The 15,212-nt window shown below is 50.7% G+C and overlaps 1 protein-coding gene across 10 annotated transcripts in view; it reads left to right on the forward strand.

Moving 5' to 3' along the window:
- Positions 1–15,212, forward strand: part of EHMT1 (euchromatic histone lysine methyltransferase 1) — a 194,319-nt gene that overhangs the window by 80,500 nt on the left and 98,607 nt on the right. For 8 of the 10 annotated variants that reach the window (XM_058524654.1, XM_058524658.1, XM_058524653.1 and 5 more), the window contains one exon: positions 13,102–13,168. In XM_058524654.1, coding sequence (XP_058380637.1) covers positions 13,102–13,168 — 67 coding nt within the window. Of the gene's footprint in view, positions 1–8,902; positions 9,019–13,101; positions 13,169–14,216; positions 14,370–15,212 lie in introns of those variants that run through there. The other 2 variants (XM_058524656.1, XM_058524657.1) reach the window with 2 other exon arrangements.

Genomic DNA, 15,212 nt, shown 5'->3' on the forward strand with positions numbered 1-15,212 from the left:
TTATGTTTAAGTTTCTTATCTGGAACAATCTCTTCCAGATATCTTTCTTTCATCCATCGACTTGGTGAGGAAACCATGTCAGTGGTCTTGCAGAATGTCCCACCTTCTGGATTTCTGTTACTGATTTTTTTTAGGGCAAATATATTTATGAGCCATGTGGCCCATTTTACTTTTTATATTGATAACCTAAGGTATAACAAATGACATCATACTGAGCACCCCCTCCCCCCCCGTGATAGTTTTATATTGTGAACAATTTGGTTGAAACTGAGAAAGTGAGAACTAGATCTTTGGAGTGGAGCTAAATTACCCTGGTTTTATAGGGTGACTCTCAGTGTGCCCAGTCATTGTGGTACAAGCTGGGCACAGCTGGTGGACAGGCTTGCGTCAGCCTGGGCCTGGATGAGGCACACAGCCGCCCGAATTGTCCTGTGGCCCCATTGTCCCTATTCTGTGCCCTTCTGCCAGTGATGCATTCTTATTTCTAATGGAGTCCGTGAATTTTCTTCTTAATTTACTCCAAATTAAATTAACGGAGAGGAAGTAGATGTTTGCCAGTTTCAAGCCCTTCAGATAAAGGTTCTGAGTCTCCACAGTGTTGTGTTGAGTTGTGTGCCCTGTGAGCACCTGATGGTGCCAGGCACACGCAGACCTGACAGTCAGCTGCACAGCCACATGGAGGACCCCCTGTCTCCGCCCCTGCACTGCTCTGTAAGGTGGGAGCTTTCAGTGTGATGGCCAGGCACAAGGTCCCCGTGGAAGGCTGGTGTCATCTCTGCAGGTTTGGAAATGTGATTTTGTCAGTAAACCAAATTGTGGCGATCATACTATCCAAATTGATGAAAGACTAATGTATAAACTAGAAAATCAGCATATTTCTTGGTGGTGAGAAATATGTGTAACCCCGTCTCTACTCCGAGGAAGGTCAGACTAAAAGTAAATGTCGTGTGACCCCACTCCCTGGTGTGTGCCCTCACAACAGATATGCTCTAACCTAAGACTCACCAGTTCTGGCTCAGGAGCCGGTTCGGTCATGGCTGATTTTTGTTTTTTCTTTTTTCCACTGACCTGAAAGGGTCCAGATAGTGTGGTTTAACTCATAGAAGCTTAGCGCGATGCTGGGGGCTATGGAGTGCAGGGATCAGAGTGGGAGAGGCCTGTGCTTTCCCATGGGCTTCCATGGCACCTGTACATCTCTTGGCTTGCTACATCTTCTCTGTAGATCGTGTTCCTAGAGGGTACCACCTTGGCTGTGAGGCCCAGGCCCAGGTGGCCAGGGACCATGGAAGCCTATATGGTTACGTTGCTTGCTCAAGGTTCACTGTGTGCCAGGCCTGGGGCTGTGTTTGCTCTGACACTGGAGGAGGATCACATTGTCTGGGGCTGGAAGGAGGGGAGCACTGGTTCCATTGTCTGTGCACTCAGCACACTACCCTGAACTTAGTGCCTTCAAACAGCAGTGATTGTGTATTATCCCTCATGGGGCCAACAATTCAGGCAGGGCACAGAGGGGAGGGCTCTTTCCTGGTCCACAAACCTGGGGCCTCAGCTGGAAGACTTGAACACAGCGGGTGGGGCCATCTGAAGCCTTCTTCACTCTGGCGGTTGATGCTGGTTATATGGGCTCCGGCCAGAACGTCCACAGGTGGACTCTCCTGTGGTCTGGGCTCCTCACAGTATGTGGCTGGGCAGAGCTGTGCTGATGTCTGTGACCTGGCCTCAGTCGTCATGGAGCTCACTTTAGCTGTGGTCTCGGTCCAGGCGGTTACAAAGGCCTGCTCAGTAAAAGGTGAGGGAACACAGAGCCCACCTCTCTCGGAGGAATGTCCACATCACCTAGTTGGACGGACGTGTAGGATGGAATATATGTTGGTCTGGCCATCTTTGGAAAAACACAGTAGCTGAGGGAGTTCTAGACCAAGGGAACATCAAGGATGTATTGTCTTTGGTTTCTTCTTTGCAGAGAGGCCAACTAAGTGTTAAGTAGCAGATGGAAAGGGAGTCTGTTCTGATGTTTCAAAATCCCTTAAATGTAATTTCTGGGGCTACTTTGGATATTAATTGTGTTTTCCAAATTTAGGAACTAACTCTCCTTTTTCTGCCAAGGGAAAAAACAAAAAGACAAAAGAGGGAAAAGGAAATCTATCAGATATTGAAAGGGTTCATTCTTTTTCTCCCCATCCCTTTTGATCATTTGCTAGTGAAATTGGTATGTGGAAAATAGTGTAAAATTAGGGGGTGGACAGATAGCACTCTACATTTCAGAAGTTTCCTGGACTGAGGATGCGTCCCGTCTTTGAGAATGTGTGTGGTGTTTGGAGCCCTGCATTGGCATTGATGCAGTTCTCGAGGAGAAGACACTATCTTTGGTCTAGATCTTGGGCAGAGGTCCAAGGCAGAGAGGAACAAATGGCAGGTTGGAATTTGACATTTTTCTTACTTTGGCTAGAACCAGACGTCTCCACCCTCCCGGAGAGAAGGCCTCTGTGTCTTCCGTGTGTTGGATGCTGCGAAGTGGTCTCCAGGGGTGTTGTCAGAGGAAGGTAGTGTGCTCTTGTTGGAGGAGAAGGCTCTCCTGTCCACGGTCTCCCCAGTTGCGAAGCGTAAATGCAAGATCACTGTGGGGTCACAAAGATAAGTTTAGTGAGTGTGCACTTATCATGAAGATGAGTGTTTAGAGAGGTTTTTTCTTCTTGTTTCTTAATATCTTGCCATCATTGGGTGTCTTTACAGCTCAGGTAGGTAATATGTGGAAGCTGACACACCCTCCACCAGAACACAAGTGGCGGGATAGAAATGCATTGAGGCCGGATGGGGAGGATAGCAGTTCCCTGGAGAACGTGTACTTCATCCTTCCTTCTCTCCCTCCCTTGTGGATGGAACTGTTTTACACGCTCCACCACTTGCAGCCATACCCTTTGAGTCAAGTTCGTCTCAAATTCTGAAATGACTTAACTTCTTTTCAACTTAAGATGTATGTGTAGCAGTTAAGGAGTTAAATTTGTGCTTGAAACAGGAGGTCTGTATAAAATGTCTGGTTGCCCGGTGGCTTGAGTGCTGAGGAGGGAGCTTATCTGTAAAACGGCGGAGGCTTTCACTGGGAGAGGGCCCAGGACATGGTGGGGCCGCCAGGGCTGGAAGAGGGAGCTCAGCCTCTGGCCTCTTCCAGGCTTGTCGGCGAGTCCTGCAGCTTGCAGGCCCAAGATCAGACCACAGAGCTGACTCCATGTACATGCGGCAGAGTCTGAGATCTGTGTGCTGGCTTGTTTCAGCATTTGGCTTTGGTATTTTTATGGATGACCTCTGAGTTACAGAGCTGACTCTCCTGGAGGGTTTGTCAGTATCTACTGCTCCCTGTGGGGCTGGCCTGGCCTGGCCTGCGTATGCCAGACTCAGCGCTTGTCCATGGTGAGTGCTGGTGGGGTTGTCCAGTGGACCCTGCACACTGTTTTGAAGAAGAGTATTTGGAGGCAGTTTTAAGTTTCTGGTGACCTTAAGGATTTTACTTTTACCCTCATAAATAAGGATACTTTTTGTGGTTAGAACCTTATTGTTGAGATTAGAATTTTTCCTTAGGATCATATATATTGTATTTGGTAAGTTAGAATGAATATGTGAGAAGACATTCATTTCCAAAGTAGTTTGCATAGTTGCGTCTTTGTGAAATAAAGCCGAGTTACAATTAGGCTTCATAATTCAGGAGTCTAAGAGAAGAGAGCTTTCTAGAAAAGTGAGCAAAAGAACCCTGAGATAGGTGACTATGTTTTCTTCTTCTAAGTTTTCCTTTCATACTGTTTGCCTGTACAACCCCTTCTTTGTACTTTAACCTGAGTAAGTGGGATTGCACAGCCTGGTCCAAAGGGGGATGGTGCTTCCGGAGGGTTCCCTGTCTTGTTTTAACTCTCACCTCCTGGTGAGCGTGCAGAGGCCCTGCAGTAGGGAAATAAAGACCACTTCAATGGGCTGGCTCAGAATTATTGTGATACTGTGGCTTGCTGACACGACGTGGACGGGATTCGTCTTGACTCGTCCTATCTAGGACATGTGCATAGGGAGGGGAATTTTGTTTGTTTTTTCAGACTTTGCTGTGGAAACCTTAGGCTTCATTACGTTTGACTAGGAAAGCGATAAAATGATCCCTTTTGAGGGATCTCTTCTTGATAAGTTATTGTAGACCTTGTAAACTATCTCATTCATCCTTGCCTCTTGGTGATGGCTGGCTGGGCAGATTACAAAATGCCGTAGTCTGTGCTGTCCTCAGTAAACCTGAGTGACCTGCAGTGGGCAGGATCCCTCTGGAGACCACTGGCACTGTCTGACATGGGGGACAGGCGTAGCAGATAGAGCTGGCGAGCAGGTTGTTGAAAATTAACCAGCCTCGGATGAGGGTGGTGAGCCTGGGGTGGTGGGGGCCTTTGTCTTCGTCTGGACGGCGATGCTCGGCCCGCTCCCCTTCCTGGGTTCACAGGCAGCCGTGGAGCAGTGGAAGTCCTTTGTTTCTCAGGAGCCAGAGGCCAGTCCCGGTTTAGAGCTGACACAATGTCATAGTTCCTTCTCTCGTGTCTTTAAAATTTAAATTGATAAAATTATTTAAATACTCGATGGGCTTGTCTCTGAATAATTTTAGTATAGACTCTACGAACTATAGCTAGCCCTTATTTGTCTTTGAATTTTAGGAATCCTCTAAGTGTAATGTCAGAGTCTCTATGATCTTTCTCCCACCAGTTGGTGTTTATTTTAAAAACAGAGACAAGTCAGCAGTGTAGTGGAAGCCGATTGGGCAGGTGCTGGGAGGCCAGCCTGGGGAACCTGGGTGTGGAACCTCCTCTGCAGGGGTGCCGTGTAGCTCTGGGCATGCTCCTGACCCTGTGCCCCAGGCTTTTCACCTGTGCGGGAAGGTGTCTCTCAGGTGAACAGGCTGTACATACCAAGATGCATTGCCATTGTTTCTGGAAAGGTAACAAAGGTTCTTCACAAAATCTTAACCTTAATAATTTATACTGTGTGTATAACAAAAATTATCCTTTTATAAAGCATCTGAAATCAAATGTAAAATTGAGGTTAACTGTATTATGACAAGTTACGTTTGATGCCTAGTCATGTCATATTAAATGACAGAGGAGAAATGACTACCTGTGGATGAGAAGTCATGCTGTCCTGTGAGTGGCAGATGGAAATCCTTGTCTGCCACGAGAAGAAAATTCATTCAATTTAAAATGTCGTGTCTAGGTTGCTTTTATTTTATCTACAAATTATGTTATTTAAGTTGTAAATGATTATTACATGCTTATTTTATGATTACATTTAGAGGGAGGGACATACCAAATAAAATGATAGTGCTGTAAAAACTTATAAAAGATTTTTTATTTATTTATTTATTTATTTATTTATTTATTTATTTATTTATTTATTTATTTTTTGTGAGGAGATCAGCCCTGAGCTAACATCCACCAATTCTCCTCTTTTTTTGCTGAGGAAGACGGCCCCGTGCTGTGTCGACGTTGTGCCTCCCTCCCCACCCCGTGGCATTTCAGCCTTTGACGGTTACACCACGCTTCTAGTTGGGATTTTATTGTAGGCTGTGACGTGGGGTGAGGCTCTGAATGGGCTGGTGGAGGAGCTGGTTCTGTGAGGAGTTCTGGCACTTCAGGTCCCTCTCTCAGGTTTTATGTCAAAAACAGCAGGTCGCCACGTGTGAGTAAGCAGTGAGGTTAGGCCCAGCTGGCAGGACTGAGCCTGGAGGGAGGTGACGGAGGAGGAAGAGCCGACCCCCCTGGAGGAAGGACTGGGCCTCGCTTTCTGATGGCCCAGTGGGAGCGAGGTGGGGGGTCACAGCCTTAGCCAGGGGTTGCAGATTCTGAGAGTTTTCTCATGATTTCAGTTTTGTTTAAGGAACATGGGACACTGCAGACAGAGCTTTGTTTTCCTGACTGAAGAAGAGTTGAGTCTTAGGGCTGTCAAGATTCGTGTTTCTGTGAGGAGAGGGATGTCCTTGGGTACAGCCCCACCCCGTTGCACAAGACCCACACCCTCCTTCTAGTTTGCGGAGTGTTGCTGTGTTGCTGTGCCTGGCGCCCTCTTTACTCATTGCTTTTCACCCTTGATGTTGTCTTTTTATTTAGAATTTTATGCTTAAAAGGCTCTTTGATTGAAAGAAGGCCCAGAGTTCGTGGAAATCCCAGGCTCTGGGAAGGTTTGGGATTTAGATATGAAGTCTACTCCTGAACATTCTGGAGTTTGGGCAGATGTGCTGAGGATAAAGAGAAAAAAACTTCCAAAGAGCTGTTTTTCTGGAGCTGTCATTTTTTTTTTTTTTTTTTTTTTTTGTGAGGAGATCAGCCCTGAGCTAACATCCGCCAATCCTCCTCTTTTTTTGCTGAGGAAGACGGTCCTGGGCTAACATCGGTGCCTATCTTCCTCCACTTTATATGGGACGCCGCCACAGCATGGCCCACCAAGCAGTACTTCGGTGCGCGCCCGGGATCCGAACCAGCGAACCCCGGGCCGCCGCAGCGGAGCGCGCGCACTTAACCGCTTGCGCCACCGGGCCGGCTCCTCTGGAGCTGTCATTTTTAAATGGAAAGAATGAAGCCGGCATTGACGAGAATTGGAATGCAGGTGTGCTCTCTGTTCACACTTGGTTAGCACACACTGCTTCCTCCTGTTTCTATTGCACATGTTGGATTCTCAGTTGTGCACAAGTTTGTGGCGTTTGAAAAACGGAAGGTCTGATGCTTATGGAGAAGGTCAGTGGGTCCTGTGTGCTTTCGCGGGTAGAGTTTGACTCTGGGCTGTTTCTCTCCTCCAAGGAGGATGTGAAGGAGGTCTGGATCCCTCCTGCCTTGATAGACGTGGGTCTTGGGGTGGAGATGGAGGCCGCCAGCATTCTGACTGTCATGGTTAAACCCCTTGTGATTTGGGCTGGAGGCCAAGGCACTCAATGCAGGGGAGCAGGTGCAGCCCACACTGAAAGAGAGCAGAGACAGAAAGGCAGGCTGTCACTTGGAGTGGGGGCCCCACTCCTTCACTGTGTGTCTTCTTGAGGCTGGAGGCTGGCACTAGTCCCTAGAACTGATGCTTCTTGGACGTGGGGTGTCAGGGCTCAGGGCTCTGAGGACCGTGGGGTCCTGGGTCATGGGGTTCCCAGGTTATGGGGGCTGTGGGCTGGGGGGTCCTGGTCCGTGGATGGGGTTGCAGGCTGGGTCAGCTCTCAGGACTTGGGGTGGGGGTGGGCTGTGCCTTCAGGGGAAGCCAGGTGAAGGGAGCTTCCGCCCTGACCAGTGATGTGGCCTCAGGGAAAATTTATGATTTTATTGCAAGTGCTTCCCAGAAAGAGACCAGGCTTATTGGGAAATGATTTAACCAAATAGTGGACCTTAACCGGTGTTAATTCTGTTGTCCATGTGCGAGTAAGAGAGTGGCCTTTGGGTTTTGTGCGTCTGCTGCTGTGTTGACTTAATTAAGAACTTGAATTGCTGGGCAGGCATTCCTATGCGTTAGCCTGTTCCACTCCCCTACAACTAGGTAAGAGTGTTGTAAGTGGAAAAGTCTTGATTTAAAATAAATAGTTAACACAAAATTTTGTTTTAACCAATTATTTTGTTTGGCTTAGGTCAAGGAGAAAGAATAACCTGCTGGGCTAGACAAGGTTGAGATAAATAGATAACATTTCTTTTCTATGAGTTTTATGAATATGAGCTGTTCTTTTTTATTCAAGAGAAGCTGGTGACTGGCAGTGCCCGTGTTTTAAAGGCACACCAAGTGTTAGGGAAGGCTGAGGAAAAGTTTTGTCAGGTAGAGGCTTGTGTAAAAATTTCAGAACCAGAGAGTATTCCTTTTCTATGGTATTTGTTTTTTATCTTTGTCTGATGAGCTAATTTGTCTGTCCTTTATTTGGAGATGTGACAGTATCCTAGAACCCGTCACCTGTAGAGACAGTATGGAGGAGTCACTCAGAGTGGCCCCTGCACACCATCCCTGTTTCGCTGTGCGTCAGTTCCTCTGGGGTGGCCTCCTACCCTATGAATGTCCGGGCATTGCTGGGACCACAGAGGCAGCCTTGAGAAGTGAGGGGTGGGGAACAGAAGAGGGTGCAGGGTGTGAGCCCTGCCATACCACTCAGTGCCTCCTTCTCTTCCTTCGTCCTTCCCCTAGCCCTGCTGCGCTTCCTCTGGCCTCCCTCCTCCCCACTTCCCTTTTCTTCCTCCTGTGCCCTCATCAGCAGTCACTTAGAGAAATGGGCAAGGAGGATGCTTGGGTTTCAAGTAAGAGGTACAAACAAGGCAGAGATACTGGTGTTGTTTTTGGCTCTTATGCTTGTCCAGGGCTTGGCATGTTGACTAGTGCTTGTCAGAGGATTCCTGAATGCAATTGAATAGATACAGAACAAAACAGTGGATAATTCTGGCATTGTTTGAAGATATGTTACATAATATTCTTAAAACAGAATTTTTTGGGAGGAAAAGTCACGAAAGTTAATTTAGTGGGTAGGACATGTGGCTGACGATGGCGACAGGAGATAGGCGGTTTGTAGGTGATTCATGAGAATCCCAGGGGAGACCTGCCCTGCCCTGCCTGGCCTTGGGCTCACTAAGTTATGGAGATCTTCCATATGTTGACACATTTTCTTATCCAATATCAAAAAATCATATTCACTTAATAACACCTCCCATATCGCCAGGAAAGTCTTTAAGTATTGGGAAGCTGTCAAGCTCATAGGGGCAGATACACGTTTACCAAAATTCTAGTTTTCACTCAAAAGCTAGAATTTTAACATTGGCAACAAATACCGTTGTTTTTCTTTGAGGTGACAGGCTCACTTTGTTTATTTTGAGAAAATGTCTGCCAGATACCCACATCTGAGTAGCCGTAGATTTCTCCAGTCGTCTTTCCAAATGCAGATGCTCAGTGAGTGAAGCTCAGCCCAACCCCCACATGCTGCCCCCAGCAGGCCTCAGACTTCTGCTAGTCCACCTCCCTTCCGCCCGGGAATGAAGACCTCTTACTCAAAGGCTGACGGTAAGATTGATACCATAGTCCCCGCTTACCTGTGGGGGACACATTCTAAGACCCCAAGTGGATGCCTGAAACGGCAGGTAGTACCGAACCCTATATATGTTATGTTTTCTCCTCTACATAAATAGCTATGATAAAGTTTAATTTATAAATTGAACTCATGTTCTGAAGTCATCTTCTACTTTTTCTCACCCCTACCCTGAAATTGGTCGTCTCTTTAGGAGTCTCAGTTCTCTTAGTGGGGAGTGGCCTATAGGAACCAAGATTCTGCTCCTGGTGTGCTTGCTGCTGCCAAGGTGTCCTTGCTTCAGGGCCCTTGCAGTGGGCAGAGCTCCAGCTGCACGTGCAGCCGTGGGCTGGCGGTTTCTCTCCTCCCCATCATGTTCCTATTTCTAAAGCTAAAGTGCCTGTCCTCATCCTGGTGTTAGTTAAGGCTTTTCTTGCAAAGCAGAGACGCAGCCTACCCACCTATCTTCTACTGTCAGGATTTTCACAGCCTCTGCCCTGAGCTGGAATGCTGGCAGGGCCAGAAGTCTCCACTGGCAGTTCTGTTTGGTTTTGCCGTTGCCAGTACAGGGTTTTGTTACTGGTTTAGGCTATGTGTTCCGTCTTTAACCCTTCCTTGATTTGGTATTGATTTTGTAGGTTGCTGGCCCTTTAGAAAAGGTGATGAAAACCGTGTTCCCTCTGGCTAGATATTCGTAGGTTCCGCCGCAGAGAGCATCTGAATTCGGGAGGTTTCTGTTCTTCCTGCTCTGGTTGTGGGCCAGGCTCATCACCAGGCTCAGCGTCTGGGCCTTTGGCCTTCCAGACGCACATCCTGGCTGTGCCCTGTTCTCCTCTGGCCACAGTGGGTCAGAGGGGCTGCCGCTCGGCCTTTCCTTTATTCACGCAGCAGATGCCGATGTTGCAAAGAACCCATCCGGGCGTGTAGCCTTGTGGGAAGTAGACACGGAAGTGGGGGTAGAGGCTTGTCCTGTACCCAGGGGCCTTTCTTTACTCAGCCTCTTAGAAAGGCCCTGTTCATTCTCCTGCCACATACTCACTCAGCTCCTTCTGCATGCTGGGTGCTGCTGGCGTGTTGGGGATATGTTAGAGAACAGGACAGGTCCCTCCTGTGGAACCCAGAGTTTGCATGCTAGTGGAGCAGACAGACAGGCTGGGTGGTGTGTCTGATGGTGGTGGGCACCATGGGGACAACGGGGCAGGGTCCAGGAGAGGCTGTCTGATGCGGTGGAGCTTGGCCTGTTGAGGGGCAGCAGGGTCCCGGGGCCAGAGGCTGTGGTCAGTATCTGGAAGAGGGTGGTGAGTGGGAGGAGAGGCCAGGCCCTGTGGCTTTGCTGTCCATAGTGAAGACCTCTTTCTCCTTAATGGGGTGAGAAGACCTTGGCGTTTGAGGAGGGAAGCATCCAGGTCTGACCCCTGTGAGGAGAAATGCTCCCCACCTTCTGGGAGGAAGGCTCCATGGCCCCTGGATGTTTCCTTAGTGCCTAGCACCAGGTTCCAGCTTCCTATGGCATACGTGGTTAAGAGAGGGATTGCAGAAGAGTCAGCCAGCGGCTGGCTTTATCTGGAGGGTCCGAGTGACGAGTGGGAGCTGGCCAGCGCAGACTGATGATGGGTGTTTAATCCAGGCCCCTTGATGGTATGAACATGAAGCCATTGGCGGGGGCTGGGGGCTCCCCTCCTTCTCTACAAGCCCCACCCCCCCACATGTTCCCCCACTCAGCCAGCCACCCCTCCTTCCCTGCTACAGCCTTGCGGCCCCTGTTTTTCAACTTCAGAGCACCCCACTCTCTGAAGTTAATGAGTTTGTTTCTTCTCCCCCAGTTAGAACAGGAGTCTGCGAACTTTTCTGAAAAGGACCGCAAATGGCTTTGACCACAAAGGTCTCTGTCATGTATTGTCTGTTGTTGTTCACAGGTCTCTGATGATGTAAAAACCGCTGTCAGCTGGCCTGGCCTGACCCCTGTTTGCTCACTGAGGTCTCATTGGGCTGGCACGTGCCTGGTACATGACAGGTGCTCCATGATAGTGGTTGGCCTTCATCCACGTGACCACATAGACGACTGAGCTCTTCAGCTCCTAGAAGAGGGACTGTGTGTGGCCAGCTAGGAGCAGATGTCCACCCAGGTGCCATCGGCTGTGATCTCGGCCAGGTTTGGGCAGTGCCAGCAGGCCCCCACCCCTGAGTGTACGTGTGCATGTGCCTCCAAAAATGGGTCCTCTCAAGCCCCCTGAAAGAATCCCAGGGACCCCAGGAGTCCTTTGCTTACACTTTGAAAACCACTAGTGGGGCCCCACGCAGAGATCCAGGGAAGGAGGGAGGGTGGCAGCCTAGAATTGGCAGAAGGAAGCTGGGCTGCACTTGCACTCTTTCTTGGCCTGTGTACCTGGGGTGACGAAGTCAGCTCCACTCAGGAAGGCTGCCGGTGGGAGCATTCTGGAAGTGCTGAGGAAGGTGGGGCATCGTGGGAGTGGGAGGCTGCTGCACGTCCTTGAGGTAGGTTGGTGGTCCAGGGTGACAGGGCAGGGCACCGCCACTGCTCTTGGGAGCCATACTTGCCATTCGTTCTATGAGATGAGCAGTGAGCCCAAGGTGCAGTAGGAATGCTCTGAGAACATTCTGCAGTGTCTTTTGAGGAAAACATTCCAGAAGTTATAGGAGTGTGACAGAAGTTATGCCCTTGGATTCTGAAACTCTAAATGGGAAGCCTGAAGGGTCTACGTCACCCGGCCCCCAGGGTGAGCAGGGCACTTGCTGACCACTGTCCTCCTTCTCTGTGGACTTGTGGTGCCCCAGGGCACTTGCTGACCACTGTCCTTCTCCATGGATTCATGGTGGCCCAGGGCACTTGCTGACCACTGTTCTCCTCCGTGGACTCGTGGTGGCCCAGGGCACTTGCTGACCACTGTCCTCTTCCTCCGTGGACTCGTGGTGGCCCTGGGCACTTGCTGACCACTGTTCTCCTCCGTGGACTCGTGGTGGCCCAGGGCACTTGCTGACCACTGTCCTCCTCCTCTGTGGACTCGTGGTGGCCCTGGGTGCTTGCTGACCACTGTTCTCCATGGACTCGTGGTGGCCCAGGGCACTTGCTGACCACTGTCCTCCTTCTCCGTGGACCTGTGGTGCCCCAGGGCACTTGCTGACCACCGACCTTCTCCATGGATTCGTGGTGGCCCAGGGCATTTGCTGACCACTGCCCTTCTCCGTGGATTCGTGGTGGCCCAGGGCGCTTGCTGACCACTGTCCTTCTCCGTGGACTCGTGGTGGCCCAGGGCGCTTGCTGACCACTGTCCTCCTCCGTGGACTCGTGGTGGCCCAGGGCGCTTGCTGACCACTGTCCTCTTCCTCCATGGACTCGTGGTGGCCCTGGGCGCTTGCTGACCACTGTCCTCCTCCGTGGACTCGGGGTGACCCAGTGCACTTGCTGACCACTGTTCTCCTCTGTGGACTCGGGGTGGCCCAGGGCACTTGCTGACCACTGTCCTCCCCCGTGGACTCATGGTGGCTGCTGCACCTGCAGAGACCCCAGATAAGGGTGTTTTGTGTATTTATGTTCACTTCTCCAGCCAGACGCTGACCTTCCAAGACCTTCCATGTATAATTCATGCCTCCGCATAGCAGACCAAATGTTTAGTCATTCAGGTTTTTATTGAATTTTCTTGATTTATCCATTTCTGTAGCTTTTTTGTAGGCTTTTGGACATTGGGCATACTTACATGAATTATTGTCAGCAGCAGAGGGCACTTTGAAATAATTTGTAGCATTCCTATAACGACCAAAACATTTGAGATTTCTAATTATTTGAGTAATGCATGGACACATTCTTCTTATTAAAAAGCTGTCTCCAAAAACACAGACCAAGTAGGAGTTCCTTGGACTGTTTCGGAAAGCCTCCTCCTCCTGAGGTGACCGTGTTGTCCGCTGGCTTGAAGGTACCCTGACAGTCCAGTCCTCAGATGGTGCGTCTTTACCTGTGATTTGTTGTTGCTTCAGATGTGGTGTCCACTTGGAGAAGTGTTGGTGAATTGCTGAGTCCACCTGTTGATGAACCCAGGCTGACAGTTGTTTCTTCTTCGCAGGCAGTTCCGGCGAAGGGGGAGACTCAGCAGGATTGCTGCATGACAACTGAGCTGCTGGGAGAAGAAGGTAAGGGCTGTGTCTGCTCTTGTGCAGATGTGACTGGAAGACCTGCCACTCTTGGTGTCTTCCTGCCTGTCCCCACTCCTGACTTCCCTGCTGTACCCAGGTTTACAGTATACTTTCTCACCTCTCCTGTTCCCAGACAAAAGCACATGCACACACAAGAGCTGCTAAAGGAGAACCTTAGTAAAGAGGGGAAGGCAGTCACCCTCCGGGTCCTGGTTGCAGGTACCCCCAGAGAACGGAAATGGGTGGTCACGTGAGTGTTTATGTCTTCTTTATTCATATCCCTCAAAGCCACAACCACTCGGGGATCCCTTCACCTGAGCACCAGCTGTGGCACTGCACTCATAGTGGAAGGACAACACGATTCCTGCAGCCACACAGTGACACTTAGGTGCATTTTGCTAAGTGAAGGGAGCCAGACACACAGGCCACGTGCTGTGTGACTCCACTCATGTAACATTCTGGACAAGGTAAAACTAGAGGCTTGGAAAACACAGCAGAGTTGCCAGGAGGTAGAGGGAGGCTGGCAAAGGGGTGTTTGTAGAGGAGAACTTCTGGGCTGCCCTGTAAGAGCTGTGTTGGGGGATACGTGACTCTGCGTTGGTTAAGACCTGTGGGACAGACTGTGACAAAGGAATCCCACTGTGTCACACATGAGCCCCATCGGGGGTGCTGACCAGGTCACTTTGGAGAGCAGTGTCCTGCCTGGACACCGTGTAGCTGGAGGCCCAGGAGTGGTGCAGGCACTGGATTCTGCTTGGCTGTGTCTGATACGAGAGATGGACGAGTGGTCCTGAGACTGCCTGTGTGAACACAGGGCTGAGCCGATGCACAGCGTGTCGTCCTGTCGGCCACTAGCCTGTGAAGTTGGCGCTGCCCCAGTTGACACAGGAGGAAACCTGCCGAAGATTGTGATCGGCCTCCTCGCTGATGTCAGTCGCTGCTCTAAGCACTTCAGGTGTTGTAGTGTGGTCTAGCTGCACACCTCTGATGTCTAGGCCCATCTGTCATCTAAGGAGGAGGAGACTGAGACAGAGAGGTACTAACGGCTAGTCCCTCCATCCCAAGGACACAGAAACGATGGCGTGTGGGTGGCAGAGGCCATGGCTGGTAACATTGCTGTGTGTGTCTCAGCAGGAGAAGGGAGGCCTGCCGCTCTAATGAGTGGAGAATTGGGGGCCTGTCTTACCAGGCACTGCAGGTGAGTGGAGGCCTGTGCCCAGCATCCCAGTGCAGACCTGTCTTGGTGGCGGCGACTCTGAGTGCCCCAGAAGTAGGCTCACATGGCCTAGTGGGAGAGTGCCTGCTTGGGGATCACTTTGCACACCCCATGCTGGTGGCTGCCTATAGTGTCCTTCCTGAGCTGCAGCACAGCCCCCCGCCATAGATTGCTGCAGCCCCTGTCCACTTCCCAGGTGGCCCCAGGAGCTGCTGTGACATCTCTTCACATGGACATGGTCATCTTCTTTTGTGACCGCCATGTGCACACCCGAGAGCCACTGTGGGTGAAGGCAGAGTGTGGGCACTCAGCTTCGGAGCAGATGGCAGGGCAGCCTCACCTCGGGAGAAGGGACCCAGTGGCCCAGGCCACAGGGCAGGGCTGCCCTCTCTGCATGTGCATCACTCAGTGTTGAAGTGTACGTCGGTAACAGAAATGCTGCGGACTGCAGTAGAGTTGTCAGGGCTCTGGGACAGCTGGGTTGGGAGGTCGGGCGGTGGCCTGCCTTACTGCCCAGCATTGTTTCCAGACCCCATTCCCTCCCTGGTCAGAAATCTGCCCTCTGGGGGGCCCTGGCTCAGGTCTGCCCTCCACCCTGGGAGGTGTTTTGCAGGCCGAACGCCATGGCCCTGTCCTGTATTCTGCCCTCACCCTGGACCTCTGGGTGTCTCACCCCGCCTGCCGGCTCCCCTCTGCTGCACCACCTGGCCCCTGGGGCGCGTCATCTCCCAGAGCTGCCCCACGCACTGCTCCACCCACACCTCCACACATGGTGATAGGTCTCTGAGATCTGCCTCAGTGTTCTCTTCCTGGCACCATTCTCCT

This window comes from Diceros bicornis, chromosome 28 (assembly GCF_020826845.1).
Source record: "Diceros bicornis minor isolate mBicDic1 chromosome 28, mDicBic1.mat.cur, whole genome shotgun sequence".
Classification (NCBI taxonomy): domain Eukaryota; kingdom Metazoa; phylum Chordata; class Mammalia; order Perissodactyla; family Rhinocerotidae; genus Diceros; species Diceros bicornis.